Source organism: Danio aesculapii, chromosome 15 (assembly GCF_903798145.1).
Source record: "Danio aesculapii chromosome 15, fDanAes4.1, whole genome shotgun sequence".
Lineage (NCBI taxonomy): Eukaryota > Metazoa > Chordata > Actinopteri > Cypriniformes > Danionidae > Danio > Danio aesculapii.
This window is the reverse complement of record NC_079449.1, coordinates 37,784,300-37,799,811: the sequence shown is the minus strand read 5'-3', so window position 1 is coordinate 37,799,811 and position 15,512 is coordinate 37,784,300. Positions and strand designations below refer to the sequence as shown.

The 15,512-nt window shown below is 38.2% G+C and overlaps 1 protein-coding gene across 1 annotated transcript in view; it reads right to left on the bottom strand.

Annotated features, from left to right (window-relative positions):
* Positions 1 to 1,882: 1,882 nt before the first annotated feature.
* LOC130241386 (uncharacterized) overlaps positions 1,883 to 15,512 on the bottom strand; it is a 64,447-nt gene continuing 50,817 nt past the window's right edge. The window contains exons 2-3 of the mRNA XM_056473110.1: positions 2,300 to 2,398; positions 1,883 to 2,215 (exon numbers count right to left, since the gene is read on the bottom strand). Coding sequence (XP_056329085.1) covers positions 1,883 to 2,215; positions 2,300 to 2,398 — 432 coding nt within the window. The remainder of the gene's footprint in view (positions 2,216 to 2,299; positions 2,399 to 15,512) is intronic.

Here is a 15,512-nt window from a genome sequence, read left to right as displayed (position 1 = left end):
GGAGAGGAATGCACACGGATGTAGCTTGTTGTCATCTCCTCTCTGGGACAATACTGCCCCAACACCTACATCTGATGCATCTACTTCAACTGTGAAGGATCTCTCTGGGTTGGGAAGGAGAAGGATAGGTGCCGAGGTGAAGCGACTCTTGAGATTGTTGAAGGCCAGTTGGGCCTCTGGCCCCCATAGAAAACCTGCTTGGTTACCCTTGGTGAGAGCAGATAATGGGGCCGCCACAGTACTAAAGTTCATAATAAATTTCCGGTAGAAATTGGCGAAACCCAGAAAACGCTGTACCTCCTTTACAGATGAAGGGGAAGGCCAATCTTTAACTACCTGGACCTTTTGTGGATCCATCTGAATTTGTCCAGGTTTGACGACAAACCCCAGGAACTTAACTTGGGACACATGAAATTGGCATTTTTCAGGTTTTACGTATAAGTGGTTATCAAGGAGGTATCTGAGAACCTTACTGACATGCTCTTGGAGGGAACTTGAGAAAATGAGAATGTCATCCAAGTAGACGAACACAAACCTGAGCATATCTGGGAGGACGTCGTTAATAAGAGCTTGAAAAACAGCAGGGGCATTGGTGAGACCGAAGGGCATGACCAGATATTCATAGTGCCCAGTGGGCATGTTAAAAGCAGTCTTCCACTTGTCTCCTTGTTTAATGCGCACGAGATGGTAGGCATAGCGCAAGTCAAGCTTTGTGAAAATGGAGGCTTCTTGAAGAATTTCAAATGCGGTGAACATGAGGCAAGGGATAGCAATTGCGGACTGTGATTTTATTGAGACCCCTGTAATCAATACAGGGGCGAAGTCCACCATCTTTTTCCCCTACAAAGAAAAAACCAGCACCTGCAGGAGAGGTGGATCGCCGGATAATCCCTGCTGCAAGAGATTCATCTATATAGTTATCCATGGCAGTTCGTTTGGGGAGAGAGAGTGAAAAAAAATACTGCCTCTAGGGGGGCAGGAATCTGGGAGCAACTCAATGGCGCAGTCATAGGGGCGGTGGGGGGGCAGGGAGGTAGCTCTCCTTTTGCTGAAGACAGCCTTAAGATGGTGGTACGGAGCTGGGACTAGAGACAGATCAAGGGGTTCTTGAGACTCGAAAAAAGGTTTGAAGGGTTTCTGACTCAGGCAGGTGGTTTGGCATGTGGGACTCCAATTTAAAACTGGGCCAATCAATTTGAGGGTTATGCTGAAGCAGCCAGGGGTGCCCAAGCATAACGGGAAACTCTGGTGAGTGTATCAAGTGAAAGCAAATCTTCTCTTGGTGCTGACAAACAGAGAGACCCAGGTGGGAGGTGAGGTGAGTGACTTCTTCTGGACCTAACGGTCTACCATCCAGAGCAGTGACAGATAGCGGGTCAGGAAGGGGATCGTTAGGAATTTTGAAGTTTCTGGCTAAGGTGAGATCCATGAAATTTCCAGCAGCCCCGGAATCTACAAAGGCCTGAAGTTAGCATTTCTGGTCTGCCCACGTGAGCATGATGGGGAGAAATAACCCAGATTTGGAGGGTATGGTACTGACTGTAGCTCCCGTTACAGTCCCCCCTTGCCTGTACGGAGCTGAGCGTTTCCCGAGAGCTGAGGGCAGGTAGACCGAAAGTGACCAGGCAGACCAGACAATATAGGCAACAGCGCTCTCATGCGACGTTCTCTTTCAGTAGGAGAGAGACGAGTTCTACCCAACTGCATGGGTTCTAAAACTTCTTGAGCAGTGTGTAAAGTTTGAGGGGATGTTGGGGTGAAAAATGGTGTGGGGGCTGAGGAACAGTTCAGCTTCCTTTCCCTCAGATGATTATCGAGGCAAATAGCTTGGTCCATCAAAGTCTCAAGGTCCAGAGCAGGTTCTCTGGTAGCTAGGTCGTCTTTAATTACCTCCGACAGCCAAAACCGACAGATTTTGAAAGCAGACCATGAGTGCCTCATTATTCCAGCCATTCCCTGCTGCAACAATTCGGAAATGGATGGCATATTCGGCCACACTACCACTACCTTGTTGAAGGGTGAGGAGTTTCTTAGAGGCTTGCCGGCCACTGTGGGGGTGATCAAAAACCCGCTTAAACTCCTCTTCGAAAGCTGCAAAACTTGAACAGAATGGAGCCTTAGCTTTCCAAACTGCAGTGGCCCATGAAAGAGCCTTACCAGACAGCAGGGTGATTACATACGCAATCTTGGCCCGATCTGAGGGGAAGGTAGATGGCTGTAATTCAAAAGTTAAAGCACATTGGGTTAGGAAACCATCGCATACACTAGGATCAGCTGAGAAGAATTGAGGTGGTGGCACTCGAGGTTCCGTCAGTGGAGAGGTTACTCGAGTCTCTGCATTGGGTACTGAGGCTACAGAGGAGGCAGGAGTAGGGCTGGAAGGTAACCTGTCAAAAAGCTGACGAATAGAAGTCATTATGTTAGAAAGTACCTGCGAATGTTTGGCCATGATTGTTTCTTGCTGCACTAGGGCTTGCTCATGTCGCTGGACCGTAGAAGCCTGATGGGCTACTGTGGCAAGAAGATCCTGAGGACTGTGTGATTCTGGGTTCATGTTTGTTCTTTGGCTTGGTTATTCTGTCAGGAATGGTGTAGTAACTCATGGCCTATCGCAGTGAACAGCACTAGTTAAATCTGAAACCTCAGAAACTGGGCGCCAAATTGTCTGTCATTGAACTGGCTTGAGGGCTTATACCATCACGATCACAGAGCACCTTTGACTTGAATTGCAGAATCAATACTTTGGCTGCAGATGTTCTGGTACCCTTCAGCTAACTAGTAAATAACTAATAAACTTAAACAATAGGGCTTTACAGGATTTTCAGCGGGAACGGCCTCACGAGACGTTTGAATGACTCCTCTACATGGTCATGTGCTCGCCTCGGGCACATCCTGCCAGATATACAATTTCGTAGAGACAAAGAGAAAAAAATGCATCCGAATGAAAGACAATCTCTTAAAATGTCAAAACTGAGGCAGATGTATCTTTAAATAATATGCCATGGTTTTCCTCATGTGCTATGTTTATTCCAACCAACCAGGTTAATTAATGTGTTGTTTTAACCCTTATAGCAGATTAAAATTATCTGTATGTGTCTGAAATGTATGATGTCTGGTATTGAACGAAAGCTAGTGACATTTGCAATACATTGGTGTAAATGAAAAACTAGTAGCACAAACAGTATTCGTCGTGTAACCTTTGATGTGATATAGTCACAAAACTTACCACGAGAATTCTACATGCAGTCTGTTAATTATTGACCCTTTCTATGATGGTACGGGGCGTGGCCCCGCCCTTCATGGCAACTGCTCATTGGAAGACAGTGCCATGGGGATGGACCAAACCAGGTCACTTAAAAACACCCTGCAACAAAGAAACTTTGCTTTTTGCATTAGCTGGCTTGCACATGGTTTTGCTTTCTGCCCCCGTTCGCCTGCTTGGATACTGCGCCGCCACGCGATTGGGTCACCACGAACTCTCTATGCCAACCTCTTAAGTTTCGGGACCGCCGAAACCGCACTTGCGAAACGAAACTTCCGCAAAATGACTCTCAGCAGTCCGTCACCTCGGTAACCCAGAACGACCCACTCACGAGCGAGGGAATCCCAAGGACGTCACCGAAGCCACCAGCCAATCAGGAGCACCGTGTTTCCCTGAGGCCAGCCGGCGAGGGAAATTCGACTTCAGCAAAAAGGGCGCAAGTACCACAAGCTAATGTTGTCTCTTGCTGATCTGGTGCAGATTGATCTTAAGCAGTTAACGATAAGCCATATCTCTGCTTTTGTGGTTTCTCAGGTGTTATTCTAAGATCTTGTAAGAAGTATTAGAATTAATTTGGGACGGTTGTTCAACTCATTTTGCATCCTCTGAACTGCCTCTGTGTGTATGCGTGAATGTGTGTGTGTGTGTGCGTTTGTTTGTTGTTTGCTTATTACGTAGTTAGTTTCATGTACTGTAGTGTAGCTCAATAAATCTTTGTTCTCAGTTTGTAAGAACTGTGTTCTTGTTTATGTGCTTCTAAGTCATTGCCTCGAGCTGTAGATCTTGTTACCTTGCTAAAAGTTAACCCAATACAGTGTTATGTTATTATCGTTGGCCACGTAAATAACATTAACAAGATTAGCAAGATACGATGTCTTCTATTTGCAGGACAAATGGTAGATAAAGTGTGAATCTTTTAATCTGATTCAGTCTGACTCAATTGAGTCGAATCAATGATTCAAATCTTCAAGATCCGGTTCATTGAAATGAGCTAATAAATCCCTGATTGATCTTAAAACGTAGGTTGATCCCCTACAATGGTGTTTGAACCCGGGTCTCCAGTGTTAGAATCTGAATGCTTAAACACTCAGCCACAGGTGGATAATGAACCCAGAAGCGAGATGGTACTTGCAGTGTGAGAGATTTACAAAAAAACAAAAATCCAGATTTGGAACAAAAAGTGCAGAGATGAAATAGGACTGAGGAGGAACAAAAAGGCCAACAGGCAAAATATCTCTGAAAAAAACTGAACAGGAGAAACGCATCCAAAAAACAAAGAAAAAGGTTGCACAGAATACTGTGATAAACAGACTTTAAGAAAGCAGAGCAAGACTCGCGGTAACGAAGGACTAGCATCAACAATAACCAAGCAAAAAAACAGGGGAAACAAGACAACTTAAATACACATGACATAACAGGACACATGTGAAAACAATCATGTAATTACTGAACTCAAACACATGGGGAGAAATGAGGACATCTAGTGGAGAAACAAAATCATAACATGTAAAAAACTAAAGTCATAAAATGACAGATCCTGACAAAAAACGATTGATGTAAAGGCCAAGATGTACATAACTTTTGAAAATAGACATAAAAAACATGCGCATAACTGAGTAGGATACACTTTTTATTCGATGAGAAAAGATGTACATAAACTGTGATGAAAACACTTTTACTGAACAAATTCCAGTATGTGTATTAAAAAAGGTTTCTTATAAGAGATCATGTGATGATGAAAATGTGTGTGAATGGACAAACCAACAGGCTGAGCACATTGTAAAACATCTGAAATGTTGTTTTGGTCATTCTAAAATGCCTTAACCATTTTAGTATTAATGCTATTATATTATTAATTACCTCCAGAGCATCTGGAGCGTGTCAAGAGCGTCTGTTCTCCACATCTCACGGCTTCAAACTCCACCACACTTTCATAGTGTGTCGGCATTGTCCTCTGTGGTGAAAGTCATTTATTAAATAAAGAAAGAATTGAACAGCTTTATCTACCGCAGTAAATTCTGTTTTTGGGTCAGTGACAAATAAGGTTTAGCAAGGTGAGAAATTAAAAAATCTATTAAAAACTTGTTTTAAAAGCATCTATCAGGTAGTTCAAAATTGATATATTGTATCCACATTCACAATAATTACTTAAAAATTACATTTGCACCATTTTTTACAAATATAAATACTGCATGTACCTGAAAATGTCAAATGGTGTAACTACCAAAGAATGTCAAATAGTTATTATTTAATGAACCTAGATGGCATGAAAGTGTACTCACAGAAATATATACTTCATTTTAAATAGTATAGAAAAATGCATTTTATTACTATTTATTACTAAATTAAAATGTTAAAGAGTTTTTGCAATATTTGGCTGTACACATACTGAAAACACAACTTATTTTTAAATATTCTTTGACAAATGTTGTAAAAATTGTTAAAAACTATTTTGTTACACTAAACTAGGTGACTTGATTTTAATTTAACATTTTTTTACCATGAATAAAAATATATTTTGATGAAAATTACTGGTTACACCAATTGATAAAACCAGTTACACCAAATGACCATGTTGATTCTACAGCAAAAAGGTATTGCTTGTTGAAGAAATTAACACAGAAAATCAAGCATGACAGTCAGAAATTTCTGTTGAAGTGAATTCATTTTCTTTTTAATGCTGAAACAAATGTCTAGCAACTCATGTCTCATATTGAAATTACATTTTACAGTAAAGAAAAAAAAAACAGTAACAAATAATCAGAGTAAAATCCTATTTTAGAAAATTGTGTGCATGCATGTGTGTATAATTAGGTAGGGGATGAAACTGGGGGAGAGGGTGAACCATCATTGTTTAGGAGTTTTTGCGCATGTGATTGAACTTTTTTCCTATTCTTGTCCAGAAACAGCATCATTGTGGCAGAATATTTCAGGCTGTGTGTGCTCGGAACTGCTTCCAGTCTTCAGTCATGAGCTTTGAATGACACAAGTTCAAAGGTTCTGGCTCAGATAGCATGTGCAGGATATCAGACTTAGGGTAGAATAGGAGGTCTGGCCGATGAGGCCAGGTGAAAGCATTCCTTCTGCCCAGCTGTTGCATGCAGCTCACTTTCACCTCTTCACCACCACCTTGATGACCTGTCCAACAAAAGGCTTACTTTCATATCTGACCAGAATGAACTTGCCTTTCAGGTCTTGCAAACAGTTGGTAGATGTTGAGGGAACATTTTCTGATACATTGCGGAAATCTATTGTAGATGGATCATAGCACTTGCAGATACCAGGTCTTGCACAGAAACATGACATTTCCCTCCACTGAATTGAAGCTGGTTCTTCAGAGGTTACTTGATGAATTTTGAGAGTACCTTTCACAGCTGGGACATTTTTTGGTACAGATTCACCATACTTTGCAATGTATTGCTCTGATATCCAGTAGTATTTGATGGTAGAGTCTTGGTCCTTCAAGAATTTGTAAAGTTCTACAGCTGTTTGCAAGTCAGTGCCTCTTTTTACTGCTGTATCTGCAATGCACTTTACAGCCCCACCTACTCCATCAGGAGCTCCTTTTCCATGTGATTTCTCACTGAAGTTCCAAGTGACTTTTTAAAATCCAGACCGAAAAGGAACTGTTCTGAGCAGATACAAGTTTTTCTTGTTCCTGTATTGGGTCACTGGTCCATCACTGATAATATGTGACTACTAGGCATTGTGTTACATTTACCTATGGCATCGTTTAATACAGGCTCCAAGTGAGCCCATACAGCACGTTCATCATGTTGGATAGAAGGAGAGATAGTGGTATGGGAAAAGGATGATGAGGCCATATACACCACACTGGTTTGAATTGTAACCTGTCTGCAACCGTTTGCATTTTCTCTTTCAATTTGCTATTTTCCCTTACAGTTTTCTTTTTGTTCTTTTGCCATTCTAGTTTCTTCTTCATGTTTTGTGTATTTTATTTTGCTATTTGGAGCTGCCTTTTAATTTTACAAAGTTCAGACCTCAGCTTTTCCCTTTCTTTGAGCAATGAACTATATTTATTCCGTCTTCCTTTTTCTTAGCTTGTTGGGGTTAAGGATACTTGCAGGCTCTCTAAACTTGGCTGCTCATAGTCATGATCATCAAGGTGATTATACATGGGCTCAGGATTTTCGAGAAGCAGAATTTTCTCATTTGCTGATGTGTCCATAGATAGGGGTGTTAAGTTTAGAACATCATTAAGCACTATTTAGTTTTTTCTGTAATTTCTCTGATACTCCCTCCACTTTTCCCTCATCTTCTCCTGCTTTGTTTTGGAAAGCTTGGCTACTGGAACATGCTTCGTCTTTCCCTCGTTTTCTCTTTTGATAACTAAAAATACAATAAAATACAATTAGCCTACAGAGCTTTAAAACCATCTTTATATAGTTGAAGTCAGAATTATTAGCCCCCCTGAATTATTAGTCCCCCTGTTTATTTTTCCCTAATTTCTGTTTAACAGAGAGAAGATTTTTATTTATTTATTTTTTTCATTTTTAAACATAATAGTTTTAATAACTCATCTCTAATAACTGATTTTCTTTTTTATCTTTGACATGATGACAGTAAATAATATTTGACTAGATATTCTTCAAGATACTTCTATACAGCTTAAAGTGACATTTAAAGGCTTAACTAGGATAATTGGGTTAACTAGGCAGGTTAGGGTAATTAGGCAAGTTATTGTATAATGATGGTTTGTTCTGTAGTCAATCAAAAACAAAATTAGCTTAAAGGGGCTAATAATTTTGACCTTAAAATGTTTTTTTATAAAATTAAAAACTGCTTTTATTCTACCCAAAATGAAACAAATAAGACTTTCTCTGGAAGAAAAAATACTATCAGACATGCAGTGAAAATTTGCTTGCTCTGTTAAACATCATTTGGGAAATATAAAAAAATATAAAAAGGGGGTCGAATAATTCTGACTTCAACTGTACCTATATTACCACCTTATCATGTGATTTCTATTGGATAACCTTTCAAAACACCTAAACCACTGCATCCCTCTTTAACCTGCTCTTTGAAATTAACCTGACTTTACTTACACAGGGTACTGTATCTCTCTCTCTTTCTCTCTCTCTCTCTCTCTGTGTGCATGTGTGTGTGTGTGTGTGTGTGTGTGTGTGTGTGTGTGTGTGTGTGTGTGTGTGTGTGTGTGTGTGTGTGTGTGAATGAGTGTGTAAACTACCTTTCACGTCTTTTGGCAAGATAATTAGCCCTTGCAACAGGATCAGCGTTCACTTGTGCTCTGTGACAAGCCACTTTTTCCTTGCTTGAAAGTGGCATCTATTTGGGAAAAAGAGGCATGGTTATATTGTGATAATTATAAAATATCAGAAATTTTATTATGTTTTAAAGAAGTAAAGGGTAAAAAACACCTATGATGTGTGGCAGAATTATTTTATCCTAGGTTTACAGAGCTTTAATCATAAATTTGTGAATTAAGCACCACTTTTAAATAGAATGCATCATTGGAAACTTAAAAATAGTTCAAAATAGAATATTAGTATACATTGCATCTTTAATCAGCATTATAAACTAGTAATACTTGACTAAATTAGAAAGACTCATAATAGTAGTCAAATAGTGTAACCAGTTACACCACATGATATTTCAGTTTTAAATCAGTTTTGACAGGCATTATCATGGACACCTTTGTAAGCAAATGGCCTTTGTGGGAATATTTCAAATGTAATTTTAAACTTAATACTTCTTTTTAGCATAATAATCAATTATCAGTTTATTCCTGGGGTCTTACCATTTGACGTGTATAACAAAGAATTCTTGACCATGCCCTAAAATATCAAATTATAACAGATTTTAAAGAGAGTTACTAACCTTTACATGCAGCAGTTAGACTCATCAGGAGTCCTTCTCTTTGATACAATTTCTTGTCACATGGTCTTCTGCACAATTGTAACAAAATGGCACCTTGTATGATGGTTACACCACCTTGACATTTCAGGAATTTGACTTGACTGACATAATTCCCCAAATAAATTTTTATATTCAGAACAATGGATCTCAATCTACCTTAAATTACTGTGAAATACCTCCAATGTAAGATTATGTCACTATCTGATATGGTGTTTAATTGAGAATTTAATCTATTTTAAACAAGATCAACTATTTGGTACAAAATTGTTATGGTTACTCCACAATGACATTTTACAAATAATTTCCCAAATAATTTCTTAAAATGAATAAAAATGAGAAAAATGGACCTAAAAAAATGAAAATATATCCTACTAATTTGATAATTTATTTTAAAATTGTTATTATTTTGAATTGAATTAAACCACATGGACATTAAAAAAGTAGCGTCAGGTCATTGACACTTTTACTGTTGATATTTGGCACCAGTTAATCAGGAAGTGATGATTTTGTTCTCTTTGATTCGTTGGATGGAAACACTGCTTTATTCACACATCTTTTATGCGATATTCCAGTTTTGCACATAAATTTGATTAGCATTTTTGGATGGAAACATAGCTATTGCCTACATTTCAGTCACACAAAGAACAAAGTCACGTATGAGAATGGTTTGTCCTTTTTTAATGAATAATTAGCTTAAATTCACTGACCTTCGAATGGGACATGTACTGTAACTAGATTAATGGGATTAAGCTGCTGACCAAGGGTGCATCTCGCTATTAGTTTTCCTCAATCTTAGTGTGGCTTTTGACACCATTGACCATGGTATCCTCATAAATCACTTAAAGTCTACAGGTGTCCAGGGACAGGCTCTACAATGGTTTAAGTCATACTTAGCTGACCGGTACCAGTTTGTGAATATTAATGGACAACCTTCACAAGTCAGTCCAGTAAAATACGGGGTGCCTCAAGGATCAGTTTTAGGCCCTTTGCTGTTTACAATATACATGCTACCACTGGGAGACATTATTAGAAGACATGGGATCAGCTTTCACTGCTATGCAGATGCAGAACTCTGGAATAGCCCTCCTGATAACGTCCGAGGCTCAGACACACTCTCCCACTTCAAAACTAGATTAAAGACCTATCTGTTTAGTAAAGCATACACTCAATGCACCACTTAGCGGTTTTCCACACAGGTTCTGCATCTTGTTTATATACACTATGAACAGCAGCTACGCTAATTATTCTCTTTATTCTCCATTTCCACCTGGGGATACTCTTCCCGAGGCTCTTAGACTATGCAGAGTCACTGATTCGATCCAAGACCAATGACGAGATGATCCCAAGGTTTCCATATCCTGGACCAGGCCGTATCCTGAGCAGCTACTGTGGTGGTCATAGAGGAGTGGAACATGAGACTGATTCCTGTGACGCTCCAGGGACAGACAAGTCTTCGCTGAGGCCAGCTTCCAGCCTCCGCTGCTGAGACTGCAGCTCTGCACAAGTCGTTTGGCCAGCGGAGAAATTAAAATGGTCGTGCCCAACTGAGTCTGGTTTCTCTCAAGGTTTTTTTTCTTCACTTTCGCCAATTAGTGAAGTTTTTTTCCCTCTCCGCTGTCACCACTGGCTTGTATGGTTCGGGATCTGTAGAGCTGCGCATCATTGGATTTGCTCTTCAGTGTTTGGACTCTCAGTAGTGATTTTTAAACCACACTGAACTGAGCTAAACTGAACTGAATTTAAACTTTAAAAACTGAACTACACTGTTCCAATTTACTATGACCTTTTATGTGAAGCTGCTTTGACACAATCTACATTGTATAAGCGCTATACAAATAAAGTTGAATTGAATTGAATTGATTATTACTCATTTCATAAAACTATTTTTTAGTACTGCTAAAAAAAAAACACTACCACTTGATCAATAAAAAAGGCAGACACACAAGTGCACTTATAAATCTATTAAAAACTCAGTTTCAGAAATTTTATCTTAAACTCAGCGTGTGTAAAAGTGGGAATCTTAAATTAAACTTTCCACTGAACATTGAGTTAAGGTTAAATGCATTCTTGTTTTGTCAAATTTGTTGTAGAAACTATGCAGTAGCCTATTTTATATAATTTAATGCAATTACATCTGAAATAACTTCAAAATTACGGCCAATTCCCCACTTTTTCAAGTGAGAAGTCAATAAACGTCATACATTACATTACCTATAATACATAAATATTTAAATACTTTAAATGTAAACTTACGCATTAAATTGAGCAGCTGTTATCCCATGCTTTTTTAAATATATGCTCATATTTTCTATAACATTGCATGAGCACATCAAGTTCAGCTGGAGAAAGAAATGCTGATATCTTTTTTTTTCAGATGTTGTCATGGTGACTCCTAATATCTGCGCTCCATTGATAATGCCTTTAAAGTCGTGGTGTGCGCACTTGACTCTCTCGGTAAGTCAACTCAAGTTTAAAGTCCAAGTTAGTTGAACTTCCTCACTGAAACAGCCCCAATGTCTGTAAAGATCTTTAATCCTCTTGTAAGTTAAAACCTAACCAGTTGTAAAGAATATATTTTCTTATCTTTGTTGTTCTAAAAGGATTATTGTTTATGTATGTATTTATTTATTTTACTCCCAATTTATTGTTAGTTTGTTTGAAGCTGTAGGGTGTGGTTGCCACTTTCTTTTGTCTAAGTTTTCTCCTGTGTAAAAAGACTTGATGCAACTCCTTTGCAACCCTAGACTGGGGAGGTTGTAATACAATTACTCTATATTATTCAACACAGGCTCATTGGAAATACATGCTTCATTTTACATTTCTGTGAAACCGCAAAAATATACTTCAATATACTTTTAACTGCAGTTTGTAGGTAAAATTAATACTATGCCAACAGCTTTTGTTAGACATTGTGAACAAGTGAGAGATTATTTTCATGCAGTTATTTGCACAACAACAAATAAATACTACAGAATAACTTGTGTCTATAATTTGTAATCAGATACATTTACCTCCCCTGTCTATCTCCATATGGGCAACTTTTCTGGTGTGGTCAGTTTGCTCACTTTATATTGCTGTACTGCTGTATTTGTGAACTTCTCTCGTGAGAGAAATTTTAGCTCTCAAAAAGCACACACAATGATCTCTAGCAGATTTGTGTAAACAAAAACTGCAAAATAACATACCTCCTGGCACACATTTGGCACTCTCCAGAAATGAATATCGGGGTACGTTTTCAGAATGAGCCTGGGTTGGTATAATTATGTTTTCTTATTTGTGTATGGTTAGAATCAGAGTATGTAGGGCTTAAAGCATGGGGAAATATATATGTATATAAAGCTTTTGTCACACTGGACTTTTCTTCCCATAGACTTCCATTCTAACACGCGAATGCGTCAGACCGGAAATGCAAGTTTCACAGTTCACTGTGTTGCAAAATTCAAGCTTGGTGAATTCTGACCTGCGAAATCGCATCACTTGACTGCATGAGACAAATCGAGGATCAAAACATGACTTCTCTGGACAGAAAATTTAAATATGGACCAATCGCTCGCTTTTTAAATGTCTTTTTTGTTAAATCTCGCCCCTTTTTGCAGCGCTGCAGAGCTGGGATATTTGGAGTATGCAGGATTGGAGCAACCTTTCTGCTGGCTTGTTATTGGGTTTTTTGTGTTGTGGTTAAATTGTTGATAATGTCTGAAGACCTTTAACCTAAACATGTGAGTTAACACCTAACCTGTTGTAAAGAATTTTTTTTCTCTTTGTTCTAAGAAGATTATTATTTTTTTCCCTCAACTTATTGTTGGTTTGTTTGAAGGTGTAGTGAGGTGGTTGTCATTTTCTTTTGTCTATGTTTGCTCCTGTGTAAGAACAGAAAGGGAGTTAGTGTATTTTTTATTTTATTTATTACTATAATTAGATTTAAATTAGATGAATAAGATTTGCTACAAGTAGTGACTCAGTAGCGTGGTGGTAGCGTCACTACTTTATAAATCAAATAGCTTTTCTGTAGCAAAGCTATTTTCTTTTAGTCAAGTAGTACTGTAGCTCCACGCAAGCTACATTTTCAGATTTCGGATCAGTAAGTGACGGCACCGACAGGCAAAGAGCTGTGAGGCCAGTGTAGCCGATGAAAGTAAATTCCTATGATGGTGAGAAGAATGACTGTGTTTTACGGTGGTCGACAACAAACTTTCTGGTGTGTTACTGCCACCTCTTGCTCCGTTCTGTGAGTTTGCCAACCAATTAGGCTAATGCAAGAAATTTGCTTGATGGAAATATGACTGAGGGTGAGGAGTTATATATACAGTATATAGTTTACTGTAGTAAAGGCTAAAATATACTATGGTAATTACTATTAGTTCATGATAGTTACTAATTATGTAGTGTAATTCATCAATGAAGAGTTGTAAATATATATGCACAATATAATGCTTATTCCTAGATACTTGCAATTACTATAGTATTTTAAATATGTAACCCCTGGTTTGGTTAATTTTTTTTTGGTTTGTTTTTGCTGTTTATACTATAATGCATATTATTTCCAGTAATTCATTAAACTGAACAATTATGCCTAATATGTTTCATTGGCAGTTTTATTGATCACTGATATAATTCACTTGGATTTAAGTTGCTTCAATTTAAAAATGAAAATTACAAAAATAGCTTAGATGTAGTCAAGCTACTTATGCCATGTAGCTTTTAGCTTGCTACATTTCCCAGAGGGTAGCTTTTAGTGTAGTTAAGCTACATTTTAAGTAGAGTAGCTAATAGCTTAGCTCACTACATTTTTCAAGTAGCTTGCCCAACATTAAAAACACTATTGGTTGGGTTGAAGTCAGCAGTTTTAGGTCCAATCCCAATTCTATTTTTGTAATTTCTAATTTGTGGGTCTCCTTAATTCCGGGTGCAGCTGTGGCTGGTGTATTGTGGGAAATTTTCTTACTCCTTAGTTTCGAGTGTGGTCCTGAAAAATCTTTGTTCGATGGGGTATCTACCCCATGCCCTACGCCCTCAAGCTAAAGAGAATTGGGACACCCTTACCCCTTGGCGGGAATGCGCAAAATGAGGGGTAGGGGTAAGGGGAAGGGCTAAGGGATAGATTTGGGATTGGGGCTTACTGGTCTAAAGGATCTCTACAATAAGCCCTGGCTTCTGCATGTGTAAAGAACAAACAGTATCTGAAACTTTGTACAAAATGTACCCTAAGTAACTTATTTTAGACACACAATAATGCAGACAACACTCTCTAGTGGCTTTGTCATCTGAAATGCACAACGAAATGCACCCGGAGCAATCTATTTTATGTTATGCAAAGATGTAGATGAGGCAATCTCCAATAAGCCTGGGTTGGAATTAATACATTAAAACAAGTTCTACTTATAACTTGCAGTACTGAAAAATCATATTGTTTGTTCATTGCTGAAATAAAATAAAATAAAAAAACGCTTGCTTTGGCGCTTATCACTAGAAGTTTAATTGCTAATCAGAGGCAGAAATGACAACTTGCAAAAAAAATTTTAAAAAATGGCTGAACAGAGACATTATGTGAAAACACATCAATTGGAAAGCCAGCTACATGTGCTTCTCAGTCAGAGTGGATCATTCGCAAGGTTGTTTATTTAAAGAGCTTGTGAATGAGACACTGGGTGATTTGTTCCTTCGATTACTTGATCCAACTTGTCATTACCACCATTGCGCTGTTGCCAAGTTTCACAGCCAATTGAAGCATGTCTACTCTCAGGGATAGCAATTTTCTTCCGAACAGTAATAGGATCAGGGCCTCAATGCCACTTCCACATGATTGATGAGAGATTAAAAGGATTATTGAGGTTGAAGGCACTTTTAGCACCCTACCGGGCTCCAATTTCCAGCATTGAGGTGCCACCATGCAGATGGGGGTCTCACTGGAACTCAAGGAGATTGTAAAACCAAGGTTTTTGATGTGAGCAGCAGGTGGATTTCAAATGAGAGCCAGAAAGCAATCATCTAAAAGTCAAAATCAAATCAAAAGAAAACAGAATTGTTAAACTGGTCAGATTAACTCTTTACTGGGCACAGCTAAAAGTGGAAAAACAATTTCTTTGCAATTTGCAGTTCGCTTTGCTCATATTAACCATTTATTGGGCACAACTAAATAATAGAAAACAATTTTTTTGCAGTTTGTGGTTTTTATATAAAATGATCTATTTATCTGATGATGATGATGATGATGATAATTTATTGTTGTTATTATTTAAATATTACAATAATTATCTAAGACTTCACTAATTTAATTGACTGATATGTTTCATAATTCAGTTTTCTTTTAAAATGCGTATAATATAAAGATATCATATATATTATTATTATT